This window comes from Stegostoma tigrinum, chromosome 5 (genome assembly GCF_030684315.1).
Source record: "Stegostoma tigrinum isolate sSteTig4 chromosome 5, sSteTig4.hap1, whole genome shotgun sequence".
Lineage (NCBI taxonomy): Eukaryota > Metazoa > Chordata > Chondrichthyes > Orectolobiformes > Stegostomatidae > Stegostoma > Stegostoma tigrinum.
In genome coordinates, this window is record NC_081358.1 from 72,412,234 (window position 1) to 72,437,107 (window position 24,874).

At 41.4% G+C, this 24,874-nt stretch overlaps 2 protein-coding genes and 1 long non-coding RNA gene across 8 annotated transcripts in view; 1 reads left to right on the forward strand and 2 right to left on the reverse strand.

Moving 5' to 3' along the window:
• Positions 1 to 11,913, reverse strand: part of LOC125451476 (uncharacterized) — a 38,550-nt gene extending 26,637 nt beyond the window's left edge. Inside the window, exon 1 of the long non-coding RNA XR_007247309.2 lies at positions 11,793 to 11,913. This is a non-coding gene — a long non-coding RNA (uncharacterized LOC125451476). The remainder of the gene's footprint in view (positions 1 to 11,792) is intronic.
• Positions 11,914 to 12,059: 146 nt separating this feature from the next.
• cebpd (CCAAT enhancer binding protein delta) lies at positions 12,060 to 13,418 on the forward strand. The gene has a single exon (XM_048528583.2). It carries the CDS (start codon positions 12,166 to 12,168, stop codon positions 13,042 to 13,044), a length of 879 nt encoding a protein of 292 aa, XP_048384540.1. The 5' UTR covers positions 12,060 to 12,165; the 3' UTR covers positions 13,045 to 13,418.
• A 3,776-nt stretch (positions 13,419 to 17,194) lies between these two features.
• The window catches only part of spidr (scaffold protein involved in DNA repair), a 252,990-nt gene continuing 245,310 nt past the window's right edge, over positions 17,195 to 24,874 (reverse strand). For 5 of the 6 annotated variants that reach the window (XM_048529193.2, XM_048529190.2, XM_048529192.2 and 2 more), the window contains one exon: positions 17,195 to 17,447. In XM_048529193.2, the coding sequence (XP_048385150.1) occupies positions 17,316 to 17,447 (132 nt within the window). In that variant the 3' untranslated portion in view covers positions 17,195 to 17,315. The remainder of the gene's footprint in view (positions 17,448 to 24,874) is intronic. The other variant, XM_048529194.2, reaches the window with a different exon arrangement.

Below are 24,874 nucleotides of genomic sequence, written 5' to 3' on the forward strand. Positions count from 1 at the left end.
GTTTGTTAGTTACACAGGAGTTAGACACTGTTTTAATTTGTTTAACATTTCCTGGCTAACTATCCAGAAAACAAACCAGATATCTCTAAGTTTCTGACTGTAAATTAGTGCAGAGTCCTCAGGCATTTGGGAAATGCCCATAAGATTAAACTTGTCAGGCAACTCCTGTCATAACTTCCAACGTATGGCTGTCTCTAACGATTTGGATGCCGGATGATTTTGTTTAAATCCTATAATCATAAATACGCTTTGTAATTTTACTGAACTATCTAAAACACCAATCTAAATGTGTGTATTCCATGTTAGGCTGCACTGTTGTTAAGTAGTACAGACAGACTTCAAGGATCACTTCATATTATATATATGAGATTTATCTTAATCTCACTTGGTTTGTTTTGTTTTTAAAGAACTTTTTAATGTATTCTGCTAAAATGAGAAGTTTCTACCTTGCTGCAAAATAGTAATTGGATCTCAAAAATAACCACCTTTTATTTTCACTAGTTTTGCACATCTATAGGGTTAAATTTATCCCAACAAGTACATTGAACTCTTTATACCAATGTTTGACAAATTCACTGAGGTAGGCTGCAATGTTTCCTTGGTGAAAATCTGCCCTCTGATTTCTCAGTTACCCCGGTTTATAGTGAAGCTCTCAGCTCTGTACTCACCACTTCACAGCATGTGATCTGGTGAGATAGTTTAGCTGAGTGGCATGATTTTTTTTGTTGATGTGGTGGCAGACTCAAATGCAAGCAATAGTTTGTGAACTCAAAATTAACAATGTACCCTTCAGTTTACAGTTACAACAGCACACTACAATAGAAAGTAAGGTCTTGTGAAATTTTAAAATATTAGTTAAGGAAATATTAGATTTCAAACCAGGACATTGTTCATATTTCATCCAACAATCACTGTCATTTGAGGTGAATAGATAAATGTTGTTTTATAGAATTGGCAGACACTGCTGCCCTCAGAGGATCAGCAAATCCATGTTTACCTCAAGAATAATGGTTTCCTGGGAACCACTTACAGTCTATAATTAAATCTGAGAGTTCAGGCAATAAGAAATGAATAACTCAATTGAACCTGAAAAATAAAAAAAATGTTTGGGATGCTGAGCAGATCAGGCGGGAAATGCATGAGATTTAATGCTTCATGTCGATAACCTTTTGTTAGAACTAGGAAATGTTGCACGTATAACAAATATTAGTCAAGTACAAAGGAAGGGAAATAGGGGAAAGAACAAAAGAAATGATGGTGCAAGGCAAAAAGATTTGTTACAGTGACACAAGAAATAAAGATTGGGTCTAGAGGGAGCCGGACATGTCAACACTGGAAGCCTTACAAGCACCTGATCACCCAAAAAAATTGAAGCAAACTTTGATATTGATTTCCAAAGTCCACTGGATTTTTACATTCTGCAATTGAAATTTTAGGTAAAAATCATAGTTATGAACCACGCATGGGGTCTGAACATTCAAATTTAATTCTGGTCTGTAACTTGATATAAAATTTTGAAACTCTGTGTTCATTGTTCCATTAACAAAAAAATAGGGTGTTTGTCTTGACAGTTCAAGTAAACATCATTGAAACAGTGTTGAAAACTAAAGACTGATATTTCAAAGTTGGGAATAGGACCAGAATTGAAATAGTAAACAGGAAGCTCAAGTTTGCAGCCGGAAAGGAAGTGTACAGCAAAACAATAACCCATTGTGCATCTCTAGTGTCAAGGAGATCATGCCATACAGTACTCTACATTAAAGCAAGTGTAAGCAAATCTTTATTTCAACTGCAAGGAATGTGTGCATAGCCTTAGTCAGTTTGAAGGCAAGTAGTTACATCTCCTGCACTTGTATGGGAAAATAATGTAAATAAAGGGAAAGGTAGCTGGGCTGGTGGAAGAGGGAGGAGTGTGGAGGAAATTATCCCTTCAAGATGAGTGATAATGGGAACTGCAGATGTTGGAGAATCCGAGATAATAAAATGTGAGGCTGGGTGAACACAGCAGGCCCAGCAGCATCTCAGGAGCACAAAAGCTGACGTTTCGGGCCTAGACCCTTCATCAGATGAAAGGTCAAGGCCCGAAACGTCAGCTTTTGTGCGCCTGAGATGCTGCTGGGCCTGCTGTGTTCATCCAGCCTCACATTTTATTATCCCTTCAAGATGCCTAGAAGGGAGGGGAAAACATGTTTTGTGGTGACGAGGATACAGACAGAGTTTGCTTTAAGAAAAAGGAAGAAATTGAAAGTACTACTGTGGAAGATGGCATCACTCAGATATATGTTATAACAATAAAATCAAATGCGAAATTGGATGAAAGAAAATATAAACAACAAAACTTCTCAAAACTCGCTATAAACAACAAAGTCTACTTCAGTTCCAAGGGTAGTAGTCCTCCTGAGACATGTTCAGTTCTAATCACATCACCTTTGGTATCCATGCCTTTAATTATCAAGGTTTTAACTCTGCAATTTCCAGTCTAAACCTATCTGCCACACAGTGCTCCTTGTAGGTAATCCTTCAAACCTTGGCCAGAGGTAGCTTTTGTTTGGGATTTTGTTTCAAATTCTGCATTGCTATGAAGAGCCTTTGGGAAGTTTCATTACGTTTAAGGCACTATGTAAATGTAATTGTTGACTACTTGCTTGTAATTTCTACAAGTTAGTATGACTTGCTTGATGAATGAGCGAGGCATTCATAATCTATAGCAACATAGTTCATCATTATTAGCTAGAGGCTGATTAAGACAGTTACTCGCACTAAATACCAGAAAGTCAGTGGCCACAAGCCGAGTTTATCCTAACAGGAGTCATGAGACATTTTTCAAAACAGCACATAAGTTTTTCCAACAGGGCCTTCGGCTGAAGGGACATGACAATTGGGTTGTGGCCTCACTGGCCCATTGTGCCTTGAAAGCATTCTCAACAGATTCAAACCTCTTATTAGGCATCCAGATCATCTGTACAATATCACCAAATACCTATTTAGTCTTTAAATGGTCTTTATAATAGATTTTCTTTAAATCAATCTGTTCAGACACATTATGACATACCTCTGAGGCAGATACGTTATGATGCACCTCAAGTGGGACTTGAACTGGAAGGCCTCCTAGCCCAGAAGTAGGGGCACTACCACTGTGCTTTAAAATGACTGCTGCACAACTTGAAACTGCAATTTTCCATTAAAGTCATAAACATGTCAAAGTCAGAAGCTTTATCCATTAGGCCACATAACCACCAGACAAGCTGACTGCACCTGGTATTTCCAGAGCTTGAATGAGGTCAAATGTTTTCAGCCTAGTATGGCCATAGGTGAGACCCTGACCATATACTGCATTCAAATGTGATGTTCATCAAGCTATCGCTAGATCCACAAGGGACCCACAAATCATTGTCATTAAATTATTTAAATGGTAGATCAAGAATAGTCTGCTTCTGAATGACGGCTTATACTGATTTGACAATTTTGGCCTTGCGGAGGACTGGAAATTTGAGCAAAAAATTCTGGTTGGCACTGTAGTTTTGGTATTTGGGATGCCATTTGACAGGGAAAGAAGGAATACCAACAGGCAACAGTTCATACAGCTTAAAGTTATGTTAAGAGTTGACTCGATGGACCGAATGGCTTTACTTCCACTCCTACGTCTTATGGTCTAAGAGGCAGAAAAAGGGGAGCTAATCCTACTCAACACTACAGGGAACAGTGAAAGGAGACATTGTTTTACTATGGACATTATCGTAAAGCTTTGTCATTGAAAAAATGACCACAACTCTTAACCGTTATGTTTCAAACTTATTTCAGTTTGTAACAGATTGATTCACATTGCTAATGTCACTTGCTGTGTCTAGCTTCATTGAGCAGGTGCCAGATATGTTTGGCCCTGTAGTCTATAAATTTTATCACCTTCCCAATAGAGATTATTTTTCAGGAAAACATAGAAAGTAAATCCCACTGGTAAAATCTCATCAAAATCCAGTCATCCTGGAGCACTGGAGTTAAATTAGCTTCATTCACCTGTTTTAGCAATCTAATTAATAAGTCCTAGTGCTTCCACTCTTCTAAAGATTGCATTCAGCTCAAGCATCACCATGGTTCGATCTGTAATATTTGGTTAACATATACCCATTTAAAAAAAAGCAGAGTAAGAGCTGTGTTAAAATTTGGATTTCCTACCTATCTTGACATTCCTGTGAGGTGTCGCCTTGTGGACTTTAGTAGAGGAACTGGAAGATTACCCCACTTCCAATGAGGACACAAAACTGATAATCACTTGGTGACCCTGAGAAACTTACATCTGAGAAGGATCACCTGCAGATTTGTAACCACTCCTATTCCTGGCAAGTCACTGAACTAGCTTCCTGGCACCAGGACAGCCATTAATTGAGGTGTGTGAGTAGGTACTTGAGAAAAAAATTTGTTGCCTTCTCCCAGAAAGCAGGCATTTCCATTAGTCCTTGTTTCCTTTAATCTCTTATCATCATTGCTTTCCTCAAAAAAACTCATTGATCTCCTTTGTCCTTGTAAACTACTATAGAATCACCAACCTACCAATCACCAATAATTCCTCTCCGAGGGCAATTATGCGTGCATGGAAGTTAGCGAAAATGAACTGGCAGTTTAGATGAAGGGATAGATCAATAGAGATGCAGTAGCAAACATTTTAAAGGATATTCCAAAAAGTGCAGAATATATTCCAATAGATAAGAAAAATCTAAGGGATAGGCCCATCATCTGGGTAACTGAAGAAGTGCAGATAGGTCAGAAGATTGGACAGAATATATTTAAAAAAAGCAAAAAATTACTAAAAGATTAACAAGGAGGGACAAATTAGAGTATCAGGGAAAGTCAAAATTATAAGCACAGAAAAGCAAAGTTTCTTTTAGTAATTAAAAAGAGTTAATAAGTCAGTGCTGGTCCTAAAGAAAATGAGTGTAAGGAATTAGTAATGGAGGATTAAGAGATGGCTGATGAATTCAACTAACATTGTGCATTGGCCTTCAAAAGAGTATACAAGTCGCATTCCAGAAGTAGCCGTTAATCAGGAATTAGAAGGGAGGGTAGAACTCAAGAAAATTGCAATGATCAGAAAAGTAGTTTTCAGTAAATTTATTAGAACTGCAGGATGACAAGTCTGCATGTCCTATGGATTTCATCATGGGGAAAAAAGTGGGTAACTAGATAGTTCATGTGTTGATTTTAATTTTTCAAAACTCATTAGATTTTACATTGGAAAATAGCCAGGAGAAAGTGGAGGGAGGCAGAAAGAAGAAACTACAAGTCAGTTAGCTGAACAGCTGTCAAAGGAAAAATGTTAAAAGCTAATATTAAAGATGTTATTGCAAAGCATTTGGATAAGTTAAAGGTAATTAGGCAGAACAAATGTGGTTTTGTCAAAGGGAAATCGTGTTTAACCAATTTACTGGACTTCTTTGAAGAAGTAATTTGTGCTGTTGATAAGGGGATTTTGATAAACTAGTGGATGTATTGTACTTACACTTCCAGAAGACATTTAATAAGGTGCCACATAGGTAATTGTGAAAAATAAAAGCTCATGGTATGGAGTAACATACTGACATTGATAGAAGCTTGGCTTGATAATAGGAAGCAACAAGTAGGAATGACTGGGTCTTTTCTGGGCAGGTAGGGTATCGTGAAGGATTATAAGGGATTGCAGGAATGTAGACCTGAGGTTAAGATCATTTCAACCATGATCTTACTGAATGGTGGAAATAGGTTCAAAGTAATCTACTCTTGTTTCTTGTTCATGTGTTCGGACATTGAAAAACCTGCAAGTCCTATAAACCAGAATGTGTACAGTGGGGACATGTTTCCACAGTACTCAATAAATGGTGACTTGTTATTGTTTAGTAGTGGAAAAATGCCAGTTGTAATATTATAAGCTAGTCGTATGTTTACCTCCTAGATTGAGAATGCTGCTGGTTTTGACGTCATTTTATTACATTGGATTATGTCAAGGCCTTGTACTTTTAAAAAAATTGTATTTAACTGAACTTTTAGAGAGTTGAGTCTTTAATTTTGCTTTTTATCATTATCATTTTCCTTGTAATCCATGAAAATGGTTCAAATCGGAACAGGCATTACTTGTGTATTCTGTACTGGACACACATCTAGATCACAAAGAGAAAGAGTTCATACGAGAAACCATTGATTATTCTAAAAATTATTTCCAAACAAATAACAATTTACACTTTGAAACAGGGATAGCTTTCCTACAGACGGGAACCAATTAATTAACCTTTCTTTCTGCTAGTCCATTCCAAACCACCCCTCCCCCCCCACAAAATGTATATCTTATCTTATTGGAAAATTTGCAGTAATTACCTATCATAGGTGCTATAGTTACCAACTTTGTGGTTAATAAGTTTGCAGATGACACCAAAGTAGGTGATGTAGTCTCAGAATACAATAGGACCTTGATCAGATGGATTAATGGGGCCAACGAGTGGCAGATGGTTTATTTGGATAAATGTGAAGTGTTGTATTTTGACAGGCCAACCAGGGCAGGGCATGTACAGTTAATGGTTGGGCCCTGGGGAGTGGTGTCAAACAAAGAAATCTAGGGATGCAGGTGTATAGTTCCTTGGAAGTGGAGTCGCAGCTAGGCAGGATGGTGAAGAAGGTGTTTGCATGCTTGCCTTCATTAGTCACAACATTGAGTATAGGAGTTGGGATGTCATGTTGCAGCTGTACAGGACATTGGTGAGGCCACTTTTGGAACACTATATACAATTCCAGTCACCCCTTCTACAGCAAGGATGTTGTTGAAGCAGAAGGAGAAAACATTGGCGAAGCTGTTCAAAGGGAAAAGAGGAAGGGAGGAAGCTCTTTTAGCAGGAAGTCTTTTCTAAGCATGATTTTCCATAATAATCTCTCTTACCCTAATATAAATCAAGAACCATGTATGCCTCAGTAGCCATAGTGTATTTATTGCCAGTCTACTGTTCTCTCATATTTGGGGTACCAAGCCAATAAGAACCTGATGGCTGAATAACATGGACTTTCTGCTTAACACGGTAGCTCAGTGATTAGCACTGCAGCCTCAAAGTGCCAGGGACCCCGGTTTGATTCCAGCCTCAGGTGACTATCTGTGTGGAGTTTGCACATTCTCCCCATGCCTGCGTGGGTTTCCTCCGGGTGCTCTGGTTTCCTCCCACAGTCCAAAGATGTGCAGGCTAGGCGGATTGCCTATGGTAAATGACCCATAGGGTCCAGGGGTATATAGGTTAGGTGGGTTATAGGGGGATGGGTCTGGATGAGATGCCCTGAGTGTCGGTGTCGACTTGTTGGGCCAAAGGGCTGTTTCCACACTGTAGAGATTCTATGAAACCCTGCTCAAGATCATTCTAAAATCTAAACATGAGACCAGTATGTGTGCAATGCCAGCCATATTCTCACATAAGACATCATGGACTAGTGCTAAAGCAATTGTTCCTGTGCCTGAATCCCGCAGAAGACTATATTTGTAGAGCATCTGTATCATCTACAACCTGGCAATCATAAAGGTACAGCCCTTGTCAAATGGAATATAGCAAACAACTGAGGAACCAGAAGAGGAGGAACAAGAGGAAAGCAGTACGTTGTCCTGCTAGCTTATCACCAGCTTCAATTATGCTTCAATGACAACCCTGAATCCCAACTGCACAATAATCAGATATTCTATTATTTTAGATTATAAGACACACCTTTTAGATATAATAAAAGCAGACACAAGTAATACTAACTGAGCTTCATTCAAATCATTCAATAATCCATATCAGAATCAACTTAATTACCTTAAGTGTTCTTTCAATGTCCATTTTTTCATGTGCCTTTGCCTCACCTATTGCACCTAAGTAGCAGCATGTTTGATGGAAGCCTGCTCCCATTCAATGGGGAGACGTAGTTGGCGCAGTATGACATCCTGAGCAGATGTAAGTCGAGAAGCTATTTCTCGAAATAAACTCAATGCATGGTTAGTGCCTTACATGCTTAGATTAGAGGTATGCTACATGGATAAACCTAATCTGTCACCTTTTTGAAATACTATTGCAATCTTTCCTCACTGTCTCACAGTTTGGTTTGGGATTCTGCAAGGGTCACTCAGGTCTTGTCTTCATTATGGCTTCAGTTCAAATATGTAATTCGAGACGTGAGGTGATAGTGACTGGCCTTGACATCAAGACTGCATTTTACCAAGGTTAGAGTCAAGGAGCTCTAGCTGAAGTCACAAGACATTTCTCCACTTGTTGGATTCATCCCTGGCTCAAAGGAAGATTGCTGTGGGTGTTGGGAGTCAGGCATCTTAGCTCTAGGACACCCCTTCAAAAGTTCCTCAGAGTTGTGTCGCAGGCCCAAACATCATCAACTACTTAATCAATGACATCATCCAGGTTTGGGCTGACAAGTGACAAGTAATATTTTCATCACACACCTGCCCGGAAATGACAATTTTAATAAGGTATGGTCAACATCGTTAGGTATCCGTCTAACCATTGACTTTTGACATTCATTGGCATCACCATTACTGACACCCCCCCACCCACGACCAACATCCTGGGAATTATATTGACCAGAAATTGAACTTGACCACCTATATAAACACAGTGGCTACAACAGCAGGTCAGAGGCTAGGAATGAGGCTAGAAATCCTGCAGTAATTCACCTCATGATTCCCAAAGCCTGTGTACCATCTATAAAGCACCAATCTGGACTAATATAATTCTCCCCACTTGCCCGGATCAGTGCAGCTCTATCAACACTTGAAGTTTGACACCGTCCAGGACAAAGCTTGCAGCACACCTACAACCATCCACTCTGTCTACTACCATCAATAGCAGCAGTCTGTACCATATACAAGATACACGATAGAAATTCACACATGTTCCTTCGACAGTGTCTTCCAAACACACGATCAGTTCCACCTCGAAGGACAAGAGCAGCAGATACACGTGAATGCCTGCAAATTCACCTCCAAGCCACTTACCATCTGTCTTGGAATGTATCACAGTTCCCTCAGTGTTGCTGGGTCAATATTCTGAAGTTCACTCTCAAACAGTATTGTGGGACCATGGCCATGTATTATCACTGGTCTGTTAATCCAGAGACGCAGGTAATGTTCTGGGGACCTGGGTTTGAATCCCACCACAGCAGATGTGGAATTTGAATTCAACAAAAATATCAGCAATTAAGAGTCAAATGGTGACCATGAATCCATTGTCGAATGTGCCCATCTGATGAAGGGTCTAGGCCCGAAACGTCAGCTTTTGTGCTCCTGAGATGCTGCTTGGCCTGCTGTGTTCAACCAGCCTCACATTTTATTATCTTGGAATTCTCCAACATCTGCAGTTCCCATTATCTCTGGTTCACTAATGACCTTTAGGGAAGGAAACAGCCATCCTTACCTGGTCTGGTCTACACGTGATTCCAGACCCACAAGCACAGTGGTTGACTCTTAACTGCCCGCTGCACATTTAGGGATGGGCAATAAATGCTGGCCTAGCCAGCAACACCCACATTCCCCTGAATGAATAAAACATCTATAGCAAATGGACTGCAGGGAACAGAGTGGCAGTTTGTTAACGTCATCTCAATGACAGTGAGGGATGGCAATAAAAAATTCTGGCTCAGCTAGGGATGCTCACGTTCCAAAAATTAATTTTTAAAACATGGGTTAAAACAGCTTTTCTGCTTTGAATAACTTAGTCCTAAATAGGCATTTATCCTGTCACTAATAAGGTCAATAGCTAGTAAACTACAGAAATATAAGCCACAGCTCTGCGTTCTGACTTAGAAGTATCTGGTCCAATACAATACTTGATGTCTCAATGTACAAAAGATGTAATAATGTGCAGCTCAGAATGAAAGACCTTTTCTCCAGTTTGTTCAGTATATAGTCTCAGTCTCAATGTGTCTGCAAGGGTTGCTGAAAACGAGGCAGGCATTTAACCACAAATGAGGTGAAAATGTGATGTCAGTTGTCACAGAATCATTTTTGTAATGATGAAATGTGTCAGAACTGACAGACTGAGAACATTCTCAATTTTTAAGTCAGTTATGATGTCAGATAACCAGGGTTCTTTAATTTTGACAAGAACTGTTAAATAAAATGAACAGGTATAGTTACTTGTAATGACCACTTGGTGGAGCAATGTAGTCTGCTTTGTTGCATCTGTGGATTTGTTAACAGGTAATGATTGTTCTGTAGTTTCTCACAGACATAAATCAAAAAGAAAATAATTCAACACCCCAATTTTTAACACACTAACTGGAAATGACAGATACTACATATACAAAGTATTCAAAACTGAAAGAAAAATAAAAGTAACCGCTGAGCGAACTCAGTAGGGCTCATCATTATTTCATAAGCAAGGCATATACGAACGTTAATTTTCATAGGAACTATTGTGATTATAACAGAGGCGTTCGCCACCATAACGTGACTCCTTTAATCTACGCTCTCTGTTTTCTAACTACTCTCAATCTAACAATTTGGTTAGATTGGCAACACTATCAAGCGTTAGATAAACCTGGGTTGGGTTAAAGTTCCACTGGCGTCAGCACAATCTCTTAAGGACATATGAATAAGAAATGCAATTCAGCAACTTCAGTCTGATACATGTTTCAATTACAATAAAGCTAATCAAACATCAATTCTATTTACCTATATTTGTTTCAAGATAATGCAACTTATTCTCATTTAAGCTGACCACATCACAGTACTGAAGGGATACTGCATTGCTTGAAAACCGTCTTTTGAATTGAGATGATCCACTAATGTCTGGTGGACAAACAGTTACAAATACAACAGAAGATAACAAAGTGTGGAGCTGGATGAACACAGCAGGCCAAGCAGCATCTCAGGAGCACAAAGCTTTTGTGCTCCTGAGAATGCTGCTTGGCCTGCTGTGTTCGTTCATCCAGCTCCACACTTTGGTAGCTTGGATTCTCCAGCATCTGCAGTTCCCATTATTACTGATACAAGTACAATAGAGTTGTTCAAAGGAAAGTAGGCAGGCAGTCTTGCCAACGACCTGGCCAACGTTCATCCATTACACGAGCGAATAAAGATTAGGTGAACATTTAACAACTCACTTTATATTTTTAACATAAAAAATTCAATATGCTTCAACAGACCTGTTAAAACTGGACATTGAGCAAGCAAGGGAATGATTACAAAGTGACTGAATGCTTGTCCAGGTAGACCATGAGTTGAATGCATGTATGTTCCTTCTTTCAGCTACTTTCCAACCCTATATTTGACATGATGTAATTTGCTTTTTGGCTATTTGTTACTTTACGTTTACTCCTAGTATATAAAAGGCTAACAATAATTGCTTCTTATCTACACACTGCCCCAACGGAGTATATTCTACTTCAACACAAACAGCTGAGAAGTTACGAATATATTGCACCTTCTTTTACTGAGAGGCAACTCTAGTAAAAACGTACCTCAACATCAGATTAAGTTTTATTGATTGTGCTAAATTATCATATGAAGATTTTTAAATCTCCTAAATTGCACATTCGAGACACAAATGTGTCTGTCCTACTTTCTTGCGTCACTCGGAACGGGAGGGGGGGGTCGCGGAAGTTTCTGGAATAAATCATTTAACCCAGCGGTGAATGAGAAAAACAGCACGTTCCCCTGAGAAATGCATCCTCTTCAACACACAACACTCACTTACTCTTGAGAAAAGGAAAACCTTGTGTGTGTGTGTGTGTCTGTGTGCGCGCGCCCTTCATGAGGAGGCGACATCGAAGTCGGTTAGCTGTCAGAGGGCAGTGTTTGGTACCTTATTGTCTTGAACACTCTAACCGTGTAAAGATTTTCTCGCCCGAACAACATTTGGCATTGACAGCGCATGGACCAAAAACACTACAGGTGCCATCGAAGTACAGTTTTAATGTGACGTTTCCCCCTCCCCCACCAGAGGCTGGCCGTGAGCTCGTGACCCAGGGTGGGCGGGGCTGTCCCACGCCCCGCCCTGCCCCGTTCCGTGCCGTCTGGCCTCGACTGGATGACGCGCGCGGGCGGTGAGTATAAAGGGCCGCCCCCCGGCGCAGGCAAGATTCAGTCGCTCGCTGCAAGTGAGATTCTCGCTTGTTTGGTGTATTTTCTTCTTCCAAAGTGTCTGGTGGAGCCCAGTTTTAAAAACCAGCCCCTTCATGAGTAACCTGTACAACCTGGATTCGCGCTGCGTCTCGCCATGTTTCCCTCTGTTTTCCCTAGAGCCGGCTAATTTCTACGAGGGGTTCAATGGTGGGGCTAAGCCAAACCGGGGCATGTGCGAGGAAAGAAACAATCTGGTTGAGCTGAACCCAGCAGGTGATATCTACGACGACGAAACAGCCATTGATTTCAGCCCGTATGTGGTGGAGCCGGTGACAGGCTCTCAGCTGGAGCTCTACAGTGACGACTTGTTAGCAGACCTGTTCGCCAGCACCAACAAACCGCACAAATCTCAGCCCGACTATGGCTTTCTGCCTCCTGCAGCCAGTCAGATGGTGAGCTCTGTCGCTGGTGTACCTGCCTCATCGGGTAACCATTCGGATAGGGACCTTTTCACTGCTCAGCTACGCGACAGCTACGATCAACGCCTGGACTTATCTAAAGTGGTGGTTAAAGAAGAGAGGGACGAAAATATGGAAACTTCTCTGCACACACAGATTGCAGCCTGCGCACAGACTACGGTACATTTGCCCACGGGCCAACCTACCCCTCCCACTAGCCCGGAACCCAGCTCTGCAAATTCCCACGGTAGATCGGCACCTGGCAAGGAAAAAGCCAAGAAACCAGTCGACCGACAGAGCTCCGAGTACCGACAGAGGAGAGAGAGGAATAACATCGCCGTGAGAAAAAGCAGAGATAAAGCTAAGCAGCGTAACATAGAGATGCAGCAGAAAGTCATAGAACTCAATGCCGAAAACGATCGTTTGCATAAAAAAATAGAGCAGTTGTCAAGCGAACTTGCGATTATGAGGAACTTTTTTGAGCAACAACCGAATGCTGCATCGTTCCTCAGTGCAAATGCAGATTGTCGGTGACTGTTGAATAAAACTTAAGTAACATCCAGTAGACCTGATACCTCACCAAAGAATCAATAATTTTGTAGCAAATACTGTGAACTTAGAAATGCGTAATTTTTCTGGCCTTGGGAGATCTAAATTCCTGAAACTTGTTGCAGACTGCCTTAAAAACTTTGCCATAGCAACAAAGGTTGACAGTTCGTTTAAATTATTTTTTTAATTCTAATTTTCTATACTCTTAAATGCATTAATGCAGCTAAGGTACATTTATATGCCACAATTATGAACTTTATATTTTTCATTTTAGTCATGGTTGATAGAGCATGGTTGACGTCTTTTATATTGACTGTATTTCGTTTTATGAAAAGAATCATTAAATACATCAATTTCTATTTGTCTGGTGTATTTGTTCAATACCTGTGTTCTGCAGGGTTGGGCACAACCAAACAAAAGGTGAATGGAAAGTTTTCAGCTGGCAGGATACCGTGTACTTTGCTGAGTCATACTGGGAGTAAGAATGCATGTGAACACGTAATACTCGCTTGGCCCCAAGGTTTTTAATAAATTCAATCACTGAATACTTGACATACCTGACTAAGTAAAAGTATTCAACAGTAGATAGAAGGAATTTTTACAGGACGATTCAGCTTCCAAGCAGTGTTAGTTCTGAAGTGAATTTTCAATTAACGTAATCAACGAAACTAAGAGTATGCCGTATCAGATTCTTCAGTCACTAAATATTGCCTGGCAAACAAGCTGTAATTCACTGTGATCCTAACTTGAGGTGGTGCAAACTATTGATTGGCCAATAGCAATTTGTCATTTTAAGATAGTGACATTGTAAACTACCTTAGCTTTTTTTAAAGGTGGTTACTACTTCTGTACAAATTGGTTGACAAATATGTAAGATAAAGTGGCAGAAATGGAATTTGCAAGTACTTTTCATCGTCTACCATGCTTTAAAATGTCAACTTCTACCTTTCAAAAGAAACATATGCAAGTCATTTATTTCCTTCTCAGTGCAACTATTACTGCATTTTTCTTGGACACTAGGAAACTAAAATAACATTTCAAACTCATTTGATATCACTTGGAGCCAAACAAGAAATCCATCTCTGCTAGATTTAAATCCACGTCAAAAAGAGAAAGTAGTATAATCTATGGTGCCAACTAGTGGCCTACAATTATTTCCAACACAATATCTGTGAAATCAACCAAATGGCCTGCCATGATTTTAACTACAAGAAATTACATTTAGGAAATCAATATTAAACGAAACCAAAACTGATAAATAAACTTGGCAACGTCTGTGGGGAGAAGGTAGAGTTAACAAGGGGAGTCCAGTGACTACCAAGTCTAATGAAGAGTTGCTGGACTCCACATCAATTCTACATTCTCCCCTACACCTGAGTTTTGCCAGCATTTTGTTTCATATCTACAGTATTCACAGTTTTTAAAATTGAATCTATCTTCTTCAGCAATTTGTATCTCTGTTAATAGCAGCCACTGCTAAAACTTTTATTCATATCAAGTTATATCCAGACTTGGCAATTCTAATGTGTAGGTCAGTTAGCGAGACAATACTTTGCAATGCAGAGTGATGCCAACAGCATGGGTTCAATTCCAATACTGGCTTAGGTTACCATGAAGGAATCTCCTTCTCAGCCCTGCCCTTCATATGAAGACTGGTGACCTCAGGTTAACCTAACACCAGTCATCTCTCTCTAACGAGAGAATAGGACAATGGCAAGTTTTCTTCTTGATTCTAACATCGTCCTGGCTGGTATCCAATTTTACATCATCTATAAACTTCAAGTAACCTGAAATCCTGCTGCTCATAAAATCCTGTGTACCCATCTGTGCCCACTGAGCTATATAAGCACCCAATTTACCAACTATTGTATGATCATCTGTCTGGCTCTCCATGTTGAAATCCTCCACCCGCTCTGCTGTCTTAAGAGTTTGCATGGTAGTGTGGAGTCAGAAACTCAAGGTACAAAGATCTTGAGATGTATGCTGCATCACCTCCAGCTGTCTCAATTTTGTCTTTCCACTGGACTCTCATGTCTAAATGAGAGAAATATTAAAGGTAGGAGTAGGCCATTCTGCTCATCAGGCTTGCTCTGCCATTCAATACGATCATGGCTGATCATGGAGTTCAATACCCTAACCCCTATCCCCCATCATATCATTTGATCCCCTTAGCCACAAGAGGTACATCTACCTTCCTCTTGAAAACACAATGCATTGGCCTCAACCAATTCCTGTGGCAAAAAAAGCCACAGGCTCACCATTCTCTGGGTGAAGAAATTTCTCCTTAACCTATGACCCATTGTTCTGGACGCCCCTATCAGTGGGAACATCCTACATTTAACCCATCTAATTCTGTTAGAAGTTTAGAGGCTTCTATAAAATCCCTACCCATTCTTCTAGACTCCAGTGAACACAGTCTTAACTGACTCAATCTCTCTTTCATACATCAGTCCTGTCATCACAGGAATCAATCTGGCAAACCTTCGGTTCACTCCCTCTATATCAAGAGCATCCTTCCTCAGATAACCAGATCAAAATTACACACAATATTCCAGGTGTGGCTTCATCAATGCCCTGCATTATTCCAGCAGAATATTCTTGTTCCTGTACTCAAATGTTTTGCTACAAAGGCCAATATACAGTTTACCTTCTTCACTGTTTGCTGCAACTACATGCAATTGGTGCATGAGGACACCCAGATCTCATTGAATATACCCCTCTCTTAATTTACAGCCATTCAATAATCTGTCCTCCTATTTTTGTTACCAAAATGGATAAACTCACATCTGCCATACTTTTACACTTAACGTGTCAAAATCACTGCAACATCTCTGCATCCTCCTCACAGCTCGCTCTTCCACCCAGCTTTGTTTCATGTGCAAATTCTGAGCTCTGACATTTTGTCCCCTCGTCTAAATCATTAACGTCTATTGTGAATAGCTGGGATCCCACTTCTAATCCCTGCAGTATTCCACTTGCCTCTACTTTCTGTTCAGTAAAGGAATCATTTATTCCTACTCTTTGTTTCCTGCCTGCTAATCAATTTTTATCCATCTCAATACACTGCCCACAATCTCATTCACTTTGATTTTACACATTAATCTCTTATGTGGGACTTGAGAGAGTAACCTCGATAAAACAATTCATTCTACATATGTAAACCAGAACATCAATTTTAAAATGCTAGTCCTCTAGGTGAAATTCCTCCATGATCTCTTACTTTCCCACACCTGTAACCTCAGCCATGCAGCCCTTCAAGAACTTTGTGTTCCTCAAGTTTTGGCCATTATACCACTATAGAGAGATTGTAGGAACTGCTGATGCTGGATTCTGAGATAACACAGTGTGGAGCTGGAGGAACACAGCAGGCCAGGCAGCTTTCCTGCTCCTCTAATGCTGCCTGGCTTGCTGTGTTCCTCCAGCTCCACATTGTATTATGCCATTATTGGCAGTCATGCCAAAATGTGTCTAGGCCCAAAGCCAGGATTCCTTCCCACTTCTTTCCTTCTTTAAGTCACTGCTTTAAACCTACTCCTCTTACCAAGTGTTTTGAATAACTGTTCTAATGTCTTTTTTGCTCAGTGTAAATTTTTGTTTGGTTCTGGTTCGGTGATGTGCCCTGGGCATTACAGTAAAGTGTCTACACTAAAGGCACTATATAGCTGTAATTTGTTGGATTACTCTAAACACTGTGAAAGAATTTCGGAAATATAACTGACAAAGAAGCCAGAACAGTCTTGTTATTTCCAAGATAAGCAAAAAAATCTGAATAAATAGTTCAATGTATCAGTGAGTAATTCATGAACCACAGTTGCAGGGTATGGATTCTGTTCACACAATGAGCATGAGAGACTGTCTTGAGAGATAAAGGCTTTAAAAAATATCAAATCAATATGTGATGCCTTCATTTGTCATGTCATGCAACAGCAGAGTAGGGTCTTAGTTGGGAAACAATTTACAGAATGGAAAAGATTGGTAACATATCTTCTCCTTCAACATATGGAAATAAACATTTGATTTCATGAAAGTTAGTCAGAAGAAAAAAAATTACAATTTTGAATTAAGTTTGAATAACAGTTATTTTTCTTTATTTTGTGAATAATTAAATATAAATTTTAAATGAATTTTACACACAAGATATCCAAAATAATTTTAATTACAATGCATCATTTATAAACATTTAATGAAATAGATATTTTGCATCATAGACTTTAAAATATTGTAGCCATCAATGCTACAAGTGATGATTGAGAATTTCACTTTTGCTGAGGGTGTAGCAGACTAACTTCCTCTAGTCCAATCCAGCTTGCTGGCTGATTTGTTACAGAGCTGACGTAGCAGCTGAGAGGTCCCAACTCCTGGCCAAGTACACCGTCCACCTCATAGCCCTGTCATGAGAGATGTAATAAACCAGGCATTACAAAGAATACAGCAGGCCAAGCAGCATCAGAGGAGCAGGAAAGTTGACACTTCGGGTCTAGACCCTTCTTTTCTGAAGTGTTCATCCAGTTCTACACCTTGTTGTCTCAGATTTTCCAGCATCCGCAGTTCCTACTATCATTATAAAGAACATTTTATTTTGAAAGGTTATGAGGAGAATGTAAGTTCTTAGATTTCACATTTAACATTTCATACAATGTGTGTGTGGCCATGCGAATATTTCACAGTACCATACCTTAAAACTATATTTTAGATAATAGAATTAGTGCACATTCACGTGCAGCACAGTACAAATACATAAAGCATTAAAGGATTACTTCAATGTTATTTGGCTACCATATTAGACATTCCTTAATTAAAACTTTATAGGGACATATTTTGATTGTCAAAACTAGTAAGGGAATGTACTTTCAAACCTCATGATAGAGCTGGATAGGACATTATGCACTGGCTCAGTCGTGATTCACTTTTGATGAAAAATACCACTTAAAAACGCAAAGCAAATTTTCAGAGATATATTTTAATACTGGCTTTAATAAATTTGTACACTGAAGATAAAAAAAACCTTAAAATATTTAAAAAAAGAAGAGTATTGTAAAAGAAATAGTATTCAGTTAGAAAATTAGATACTTAAACTAATTCAGACGAATTTTCAAAAAAGTTGTTTTTGTTATGGCCATAACAGTGGATGATTTAATTACCATAAATCGCAGTTATAAGCTGACATAGCATACAAGACAGCATCATATTTCTGGCCCCAATGATCAATCCTGGTCCATCCATGTGAACGTTACAGTCAAGATAGCACATCTATTTCCTCAGAGATAATGGGAACTGCAGATGCTGGAGAATCCAAGACAACAAAATGTGAGGCTGGATGAACACAGCAGGCCAAGCAGCATCTCAGGAGCACAAAAGCTGACGTTTCGGGCCTAGACCCTTCATCAGAGAGGGGGATGGGGTGAGGGTTCTGGAATAAATAGGGAGAAAGGGGGAGGCAGACCGAAGATGGAGAGAAAAGAAGATAGGTGGAGAGAGTATGGGTGGGGAGATGGGGAGGGGATAGGTCAGTCCAGGGAAGATGGACAGGTCAAGGAGGTGGGATGAGGTTAGTAGGTAGATGGGGGTGCGGCTTGGGGTGGGAGGAAGGGATGGGTGAGAGGAAGAACAGGTTAGGGAGGCAGAGACAGGCTGGACTGGATTTGGGATGCAGTGGGTGCAGGGGAAGAGCTAGGCTGGTTGTGTGGTGCAGTGGGGGGAGGGGACGAACTGGGCTGGTTCAGGGATGCAGTTGGGGAAGGGGAGATTTTGAAACTGGTGAAGTCCACATTGATACCATTAGGCTGCAGGGTTCCCAGGTGGAATATGAGTTGCTGTTCCTGCAACCTTCGGGTGGCATCATTGTGGCACTGCAGGAGGCCCATGATGGACATGTCATCTAAAGAATGGGAGGGGGAGTGGAAATGGTTTGCGACTGGGAGGTGCAGTTGTTTGTTGCGAACTGAGCGGAGGTGTTCTGCAAAGCGGTCTCCAAGCCTCCGCTTGGTTTCCCCAATGTAGAGGAAGCCACACCGGGTACAGTGGATGCAGTATACCACATTGGCAGATGTGCAGGTGAACCTCTGCTTAATGTGGAATGTCATCTTGGGGCCTGGGATAGGGGTGAGGGAGGAGGTGTGGGGGCAAGTGTAGCATTTCCTGCGGTTGCAGGGGAAGGTGCCGGGTGTGGTGGGGTTGGAGGGCAGTGTGGAGCGAACAAGGGAGTCACGGAGAGAGTGGTCTCTCCCGAAAGCAGACAGGGGTGGGGATGGAAAAATGTCTTGGGTGGTGGGGTCGGATTGTAGATGGCGGAAGTGTTGGAGGATGATGCGTTGTATCCGGAGGTTGGTGGGGTGGTGTGTGAGAACGACGGGGGATCCTCTCTGGGCGGTTGTGGCGGGGGCGGGGTGTGAGGGATGTGTTGTGGGAAATACGGGAGACGCGGTCAAGGGCGTTCTCGATCACTGTGGGGGGAAAGTTGCGGTCCTTGAAGAACTTGCACATCTGGGATGTGCGGGAGTGGAATGTCTTATCGTGGGAGCAGATGCGGCGGAGGCGGAGGAATTGGGAATAGGGGAAGGAATTTTTGCAGGAGGGTGGGTGGGAGGAGGTGTATTCTAGGTAGCTGTGGGAATCGGTGGGCTTGAAATGGACATCAGTTACAAGCTGGTTGCCTGAGATGGAGACTGAGAGGTCCAGGAAGGTGAGGGATGTGCTGGAGATGGCCCAGGTGAACTGAAGGTTGGGGTGGAAGGTGTTGGTGAAGTGGATGAACTGTTCAAGCTCCTCTGGGGAGCAAGAGGCGGCGCCGATACAGTTATCAATGTACCGGAGGAAGACGTGGGGTTTGGGGCCTGTGTAGGTGCGGAAGAGAGACTGTTCCACGTAACCTAGAAAGAGGCAGGCATAGCTGGGGCCCATGTGGGTGCCCACGGCCACCCCCTGTGCACCCGCATGGGCCCCAGCTATGCCTGCCTCTTTGTAGGTTACGTGGAACAGTCCCTCTTCCGCACCTACACAGGCCCCAAACCCCACCTCTTCCTCCGGTACATTGATGACTGCATCGGCGCCGCCTCTTGCTCCCCACAGGAGCTCGAACAGTTCCTCCACTTCACCAACACCTTCCACCCCAACCTTCAGTTCACCTGGGCCATCTCCAGCACATCCCTCACCTTCCTGGACCTCTCAGTCTCCATCTCAGGCAACCAGCTTGTAACTGATGTCCATTTCAAGCCCACCGACTCCCACAGCTACCTAGAATACACCTCTTCCCACCCACCTTGCTGCAAAAATTCCATCCCCTATTCCCAATTCCTCTGCCTCTGTCGCATCTGCTCCCACGATAAGACATTCCACTCCCGCACATCCCAGATGTCCAAGTTCTTCAAGGACCGCAGCTTTCCCCCCACAGTGATCGAGAACGCCCTTGACCGCGTCTCCCGTATTTCCCGCAACACATCCCTCACACCCCGCCCCCGCCACAACCGCCCAGAGAGGATTCCCCTCATTCTCACACACCACCCCACCAACCTCCAGATACAACGCATCATCCTCCGACACTTCCGCCATCTACAATCCGACCCCACCACCCAAGACATTTTTCCATCCCCACCCCTGTCTGCTTTCCGGGGAGACCACTCTCTCTGTGACTCCCTTGTTCGCTCCACACTGCCCTCCAACTCCACCACACCCGGAACCTTCCCCTGCAACCGCAGGAAATGCTACACTTGCCCCCACACCTCCTCCCTCACCCCTATCCCAGGCCCCAAGATGACATTCCACATTAAGCAGAGGTTCACCTGCACATCTGCCAATGTGGTATACTGCATCCACTGTACCCGGTGTGGCTTCCTCTACATTGGGGAAACCAAGCGGAGGCTTGGAGACCGCTTTGCAGAACACCTCCGCTCAGTTCGCAACAAACAACTGCACCTCCCAGTCGCAAACAATTTCCACTCCCCCTCCCATTCTTTAGATGACATGTCCATCATGGGCCTCCTGCAGTGCCACAATGATGCCACCCGAAGGTTGCAGGAACAGCAACTCATATTCCGCCTGGGAACCCTGCAGCCTAATGGTATCAATGTGGACTTCACCAGTTTCAAAATCTCCCCTTCCCCAACTGCATCCCTAAACCAGCCCAGTTCATCCCCTCCCCCCACTGCACCACACAACCAGCCTAGCTCTTCCCCTGCACCCACTGCATCCCAAAACCAGTCCAGCCTGTCTCTGCCTCCCTAACCTGTTCTTCCTCTCACCCATCCCTTCCTCCCACCCCAAGCCGCACCCCCATCTACCTACTAACCTCATCCCACCTCCTTGACCTGTCCATCTTCCCTGGACTGACCTATCCCCTCCCCATCTCCCCACCCATACTCTCTCCACCTGTCTTCTTTTCTCTCCATCTTCGGTCCGCCTCCCCCTCTCTCCCTATTTATTCCAGAACCCTCACCCCATCCCCCTCTCTGATGAAGGGTCTAGGCCCGAAACGTCAGCTTTTGTGCTCCTGAGATGCTGCTTGGCCTGCTGTGTTCATCCAGCCTCACATCTATTTCCTCGCAAGGTTATGGAAATTGAGCATGTCCGCAATATCACTCACCAATCCTTATAGATGTACTATACAAAGCATCCTATCTGGATGCATTACAGCTTGGAATGGCAACTGCTCTGCCCAAGATTGCAAGAAATCACAGAAATTTGTGAATGCAACCCAGTCCATCATGAAAACCAGCCTTCCTTCACTGACTCTGTCTACACTTGCCATTGTTTTAGGAAAGTAGTCAACATAATCAAAGACCTCTACTGCCCCAGTTATACACTGTTCCACCTTCTTCCATCAGGCAGAAGATACAAAGTTTAAAAATACATACTGACAGATTTAAGAACAGCCTCTTCCCCACTGTAATCAAACTTATGAATGGATCTCTCATATATTAGAGTTGATCTTTCTCTGCACCTTCTCTGTAGCTTTAACACTATATTCTGCATTTGTGCTATTACTCTCATGTACTTATGTAAGATACAATTTGTCTGGTTAGCACACAGCATAATACTTTTCACTCTATTGTCAGTATATGTGACAGTAATAAATCGAATCAAATGTCATGGATTTGAATATAATCAGTATATTGATTGGCCTCTTTTTCAGCCCGGCACGCTTGCACAAATGGACTCAATTTGTCACTCCATAAGCACATTTTATTTTTCAGTACCTCATAACTGGGTATGAAGGATCAAGCAGGCAACATCGGTGGTGTTGCTAAGATGCATGTGAGTTTAAGATGCATCATTACAACATCGTCTATATAAACTGCCTATTCTTTGCATTATCACATATTAGTGACATTTTTAAAATGACAAGCACCCATATCCATGCCTAGTTTTGTATTCGACTTGCATGTGACTGCACACTTTTGGAGGAGTTTTCTTGGGGCTTCAAAGATTGACACATTAGTCAACATTAACGGTATTATTTGCTGTATGTTGCAACCTTGCACTGATTTTATTGCAACAACAATTTAAATAATGTCTTTCATATAAGGAGACCAAAGTACTGCTTCACAGGAGCATTATGAAACAAAGTACAACATAACTCACAAAGGTAGATATTACAGCAGATGTCCAAAGGGTTGGTGAAAGTTTTTAAAAAATGCCTTGGGAAGAGAGTTAAATAAAGAGGTGGAGGGAATTCCAGAGTTTAAGACCTAGACAACTGGTAATAGCACAGTATTATAATTTGGAATGCAGAAAATGCCTGTACGAGAGGAGCACAGATATCTCAGAGGGGTGTCAGAGATAAGAAGAGGCCATGTGGGATTTGAAGCACGAGAATTTTTATATCAAGACGCTGCTCAAATAGGAGCCAAATATAGGTGAACGAGTAGAGGAGTAATAGGTAATGCAACTTTCTGCCACAGAGTTTTGAATTACCTCAATATTATGGATTGTAAACCTAAGATATTAGCTAGAGACACATACAGATAATTGAGTCTAGAGGTAATGAAGGACTGGGTGAATGTTTCAGTATTAGATTAGCTGAGACAGATGTCCAAGTTAAGCAATATTTCAGGTTGGCAGCTTGTGACCCTGGGGTCCCACAGGGGACTGCGACGGGCCTTCAACATTTTTCAATTTATATCAATGACTTTAATGAGAGGATCAAAGACAACGTGGCTACATTTGTAGATTACACAAAGATATGTAGCAAAATATGCTGAGAAGCTACCATTAACAAGGATATGGACTGATAAAGAAAGGTTAAAATGAATGGGCAAAAAATCTGGCAGATGAATATTATGTTGGAAGAATAGTAAAGCAGTATCTTACTCAAATATGACTGACTGCAGAAATATGAGGTGCAGAAGGATCTAGGTATTCTAGAGCATGAGTCACAACATGTTGCTACAAAGGTTCACAAGTGATAAAGAAGGCTACTGAAATGCTACATTTCGCTACAAGACAAATAGAACAATAAAACCAAGGATGCTAAGCTTCAGTTACTCAGGTAATTGGTGAGACCACATCACAAATATTGTGTGCAGTTTTGGTTTCCTTGATTAAGGAATAATATTAATGACTTGGAGGCGGTTCAGTGGTTCACTTGATACCTGGAATAATCAGATTGTCTCAAGGGAATATTGGACAGGCTGGGCTTGATCTTCTCTGTAGTTTAGAAGAGCGAGGTGTGATTGGATTGAAGTTTAAACAATCCTGAATGGTCTTGAAATAGTGGACATGGAAAGGATATTTATGCTTGTGAGACAATCAAGATCCTTGAATTCCCTCCCTAACAGCATTGTGAGTCTATCTACTGCACATGGACTGCAGCATTTCAAGAAGGCAGCTCACCACCACCACCACCACCTTCTCAAGGTCACTGAAAGATATGCATTATTATTATTAATTACTTGTGAAACATTTCTCATTGTGATATTATGGTAGGGCCACATCAGGTATTAATCATTCTGCAAATTTTGTGAAACAGTTTGGCTGTATTAACATACCTTATCTCCTCTTTTTAGTGTTTTGGTTTTAAAAATATTTTTCTGTCTGACTCTTGCAGTATTTTCACTGTTAACTGTGACCACTATTGTCTTTCCTGATTTTCTGAATTCAGATCAACCATAATTTACATACTGTGCTGGAAGTTTGGGAAAAGTTGTTACAACAATAGGTAGTAAGAAAAGTTATGAACAATGTAATAAAGTTAAAAAGAACATGGAAATTAACATTGTTAAGATTTTCATTTAGCACCTTTTAAGCAATCCCATTTATGTCTAAGTTAATTATTCAAAATTTAATAAAACACAATTCCACATGTGTCTTTGAAATAAACACATTGCAATCCACTAACACCTCAGTTTCTGATCACAAGTGCATTCAGCCTTGCATAATTCTTACAAAGAAATCTAAGAATTCAAAATTTTCCTACTATATGCCTTAATGTTATAGAATAACACCAGAATAACTCCTCTATTCTAGAGCTCCTCTAGAAAACCTAGCAAAGGTTTTTTGTAGGATTAATTTTTAAAAGTTCTTTAAATTTATAACGTAGTGCTGACAAAGGATTTCAATTAGTTTGATTTCTAACAAAAGACTACACTTTCCAAAACTAAGAATCCATACTGAAGGGTGTTCGGACTAACAGAAGTGCTCTAGAATCTGATCAATTCTCTTGATCAGATTCTTCTTGTGCAGTGATTTCTAGTCCAGAAGTATATGCACTTCTGCCAATGAAGCAGTCACATTCGGGAAATGACAGACTGCATACCCAATTACCTAATAAAAATTAGAGGAGGGGAGGAGGTGAATTTGCTGTAGTGTGCTGATGATTTAC

What these genes read in the sequence shown, in the direction of transcription:
- cebpd (XM_048528583.2), top strand. Translation starts at nt 12,166, where the DNA reads ATGAGTAACCTGTACAACCTGGATTCGCGCTGCGTCTCGCCATGTTTC.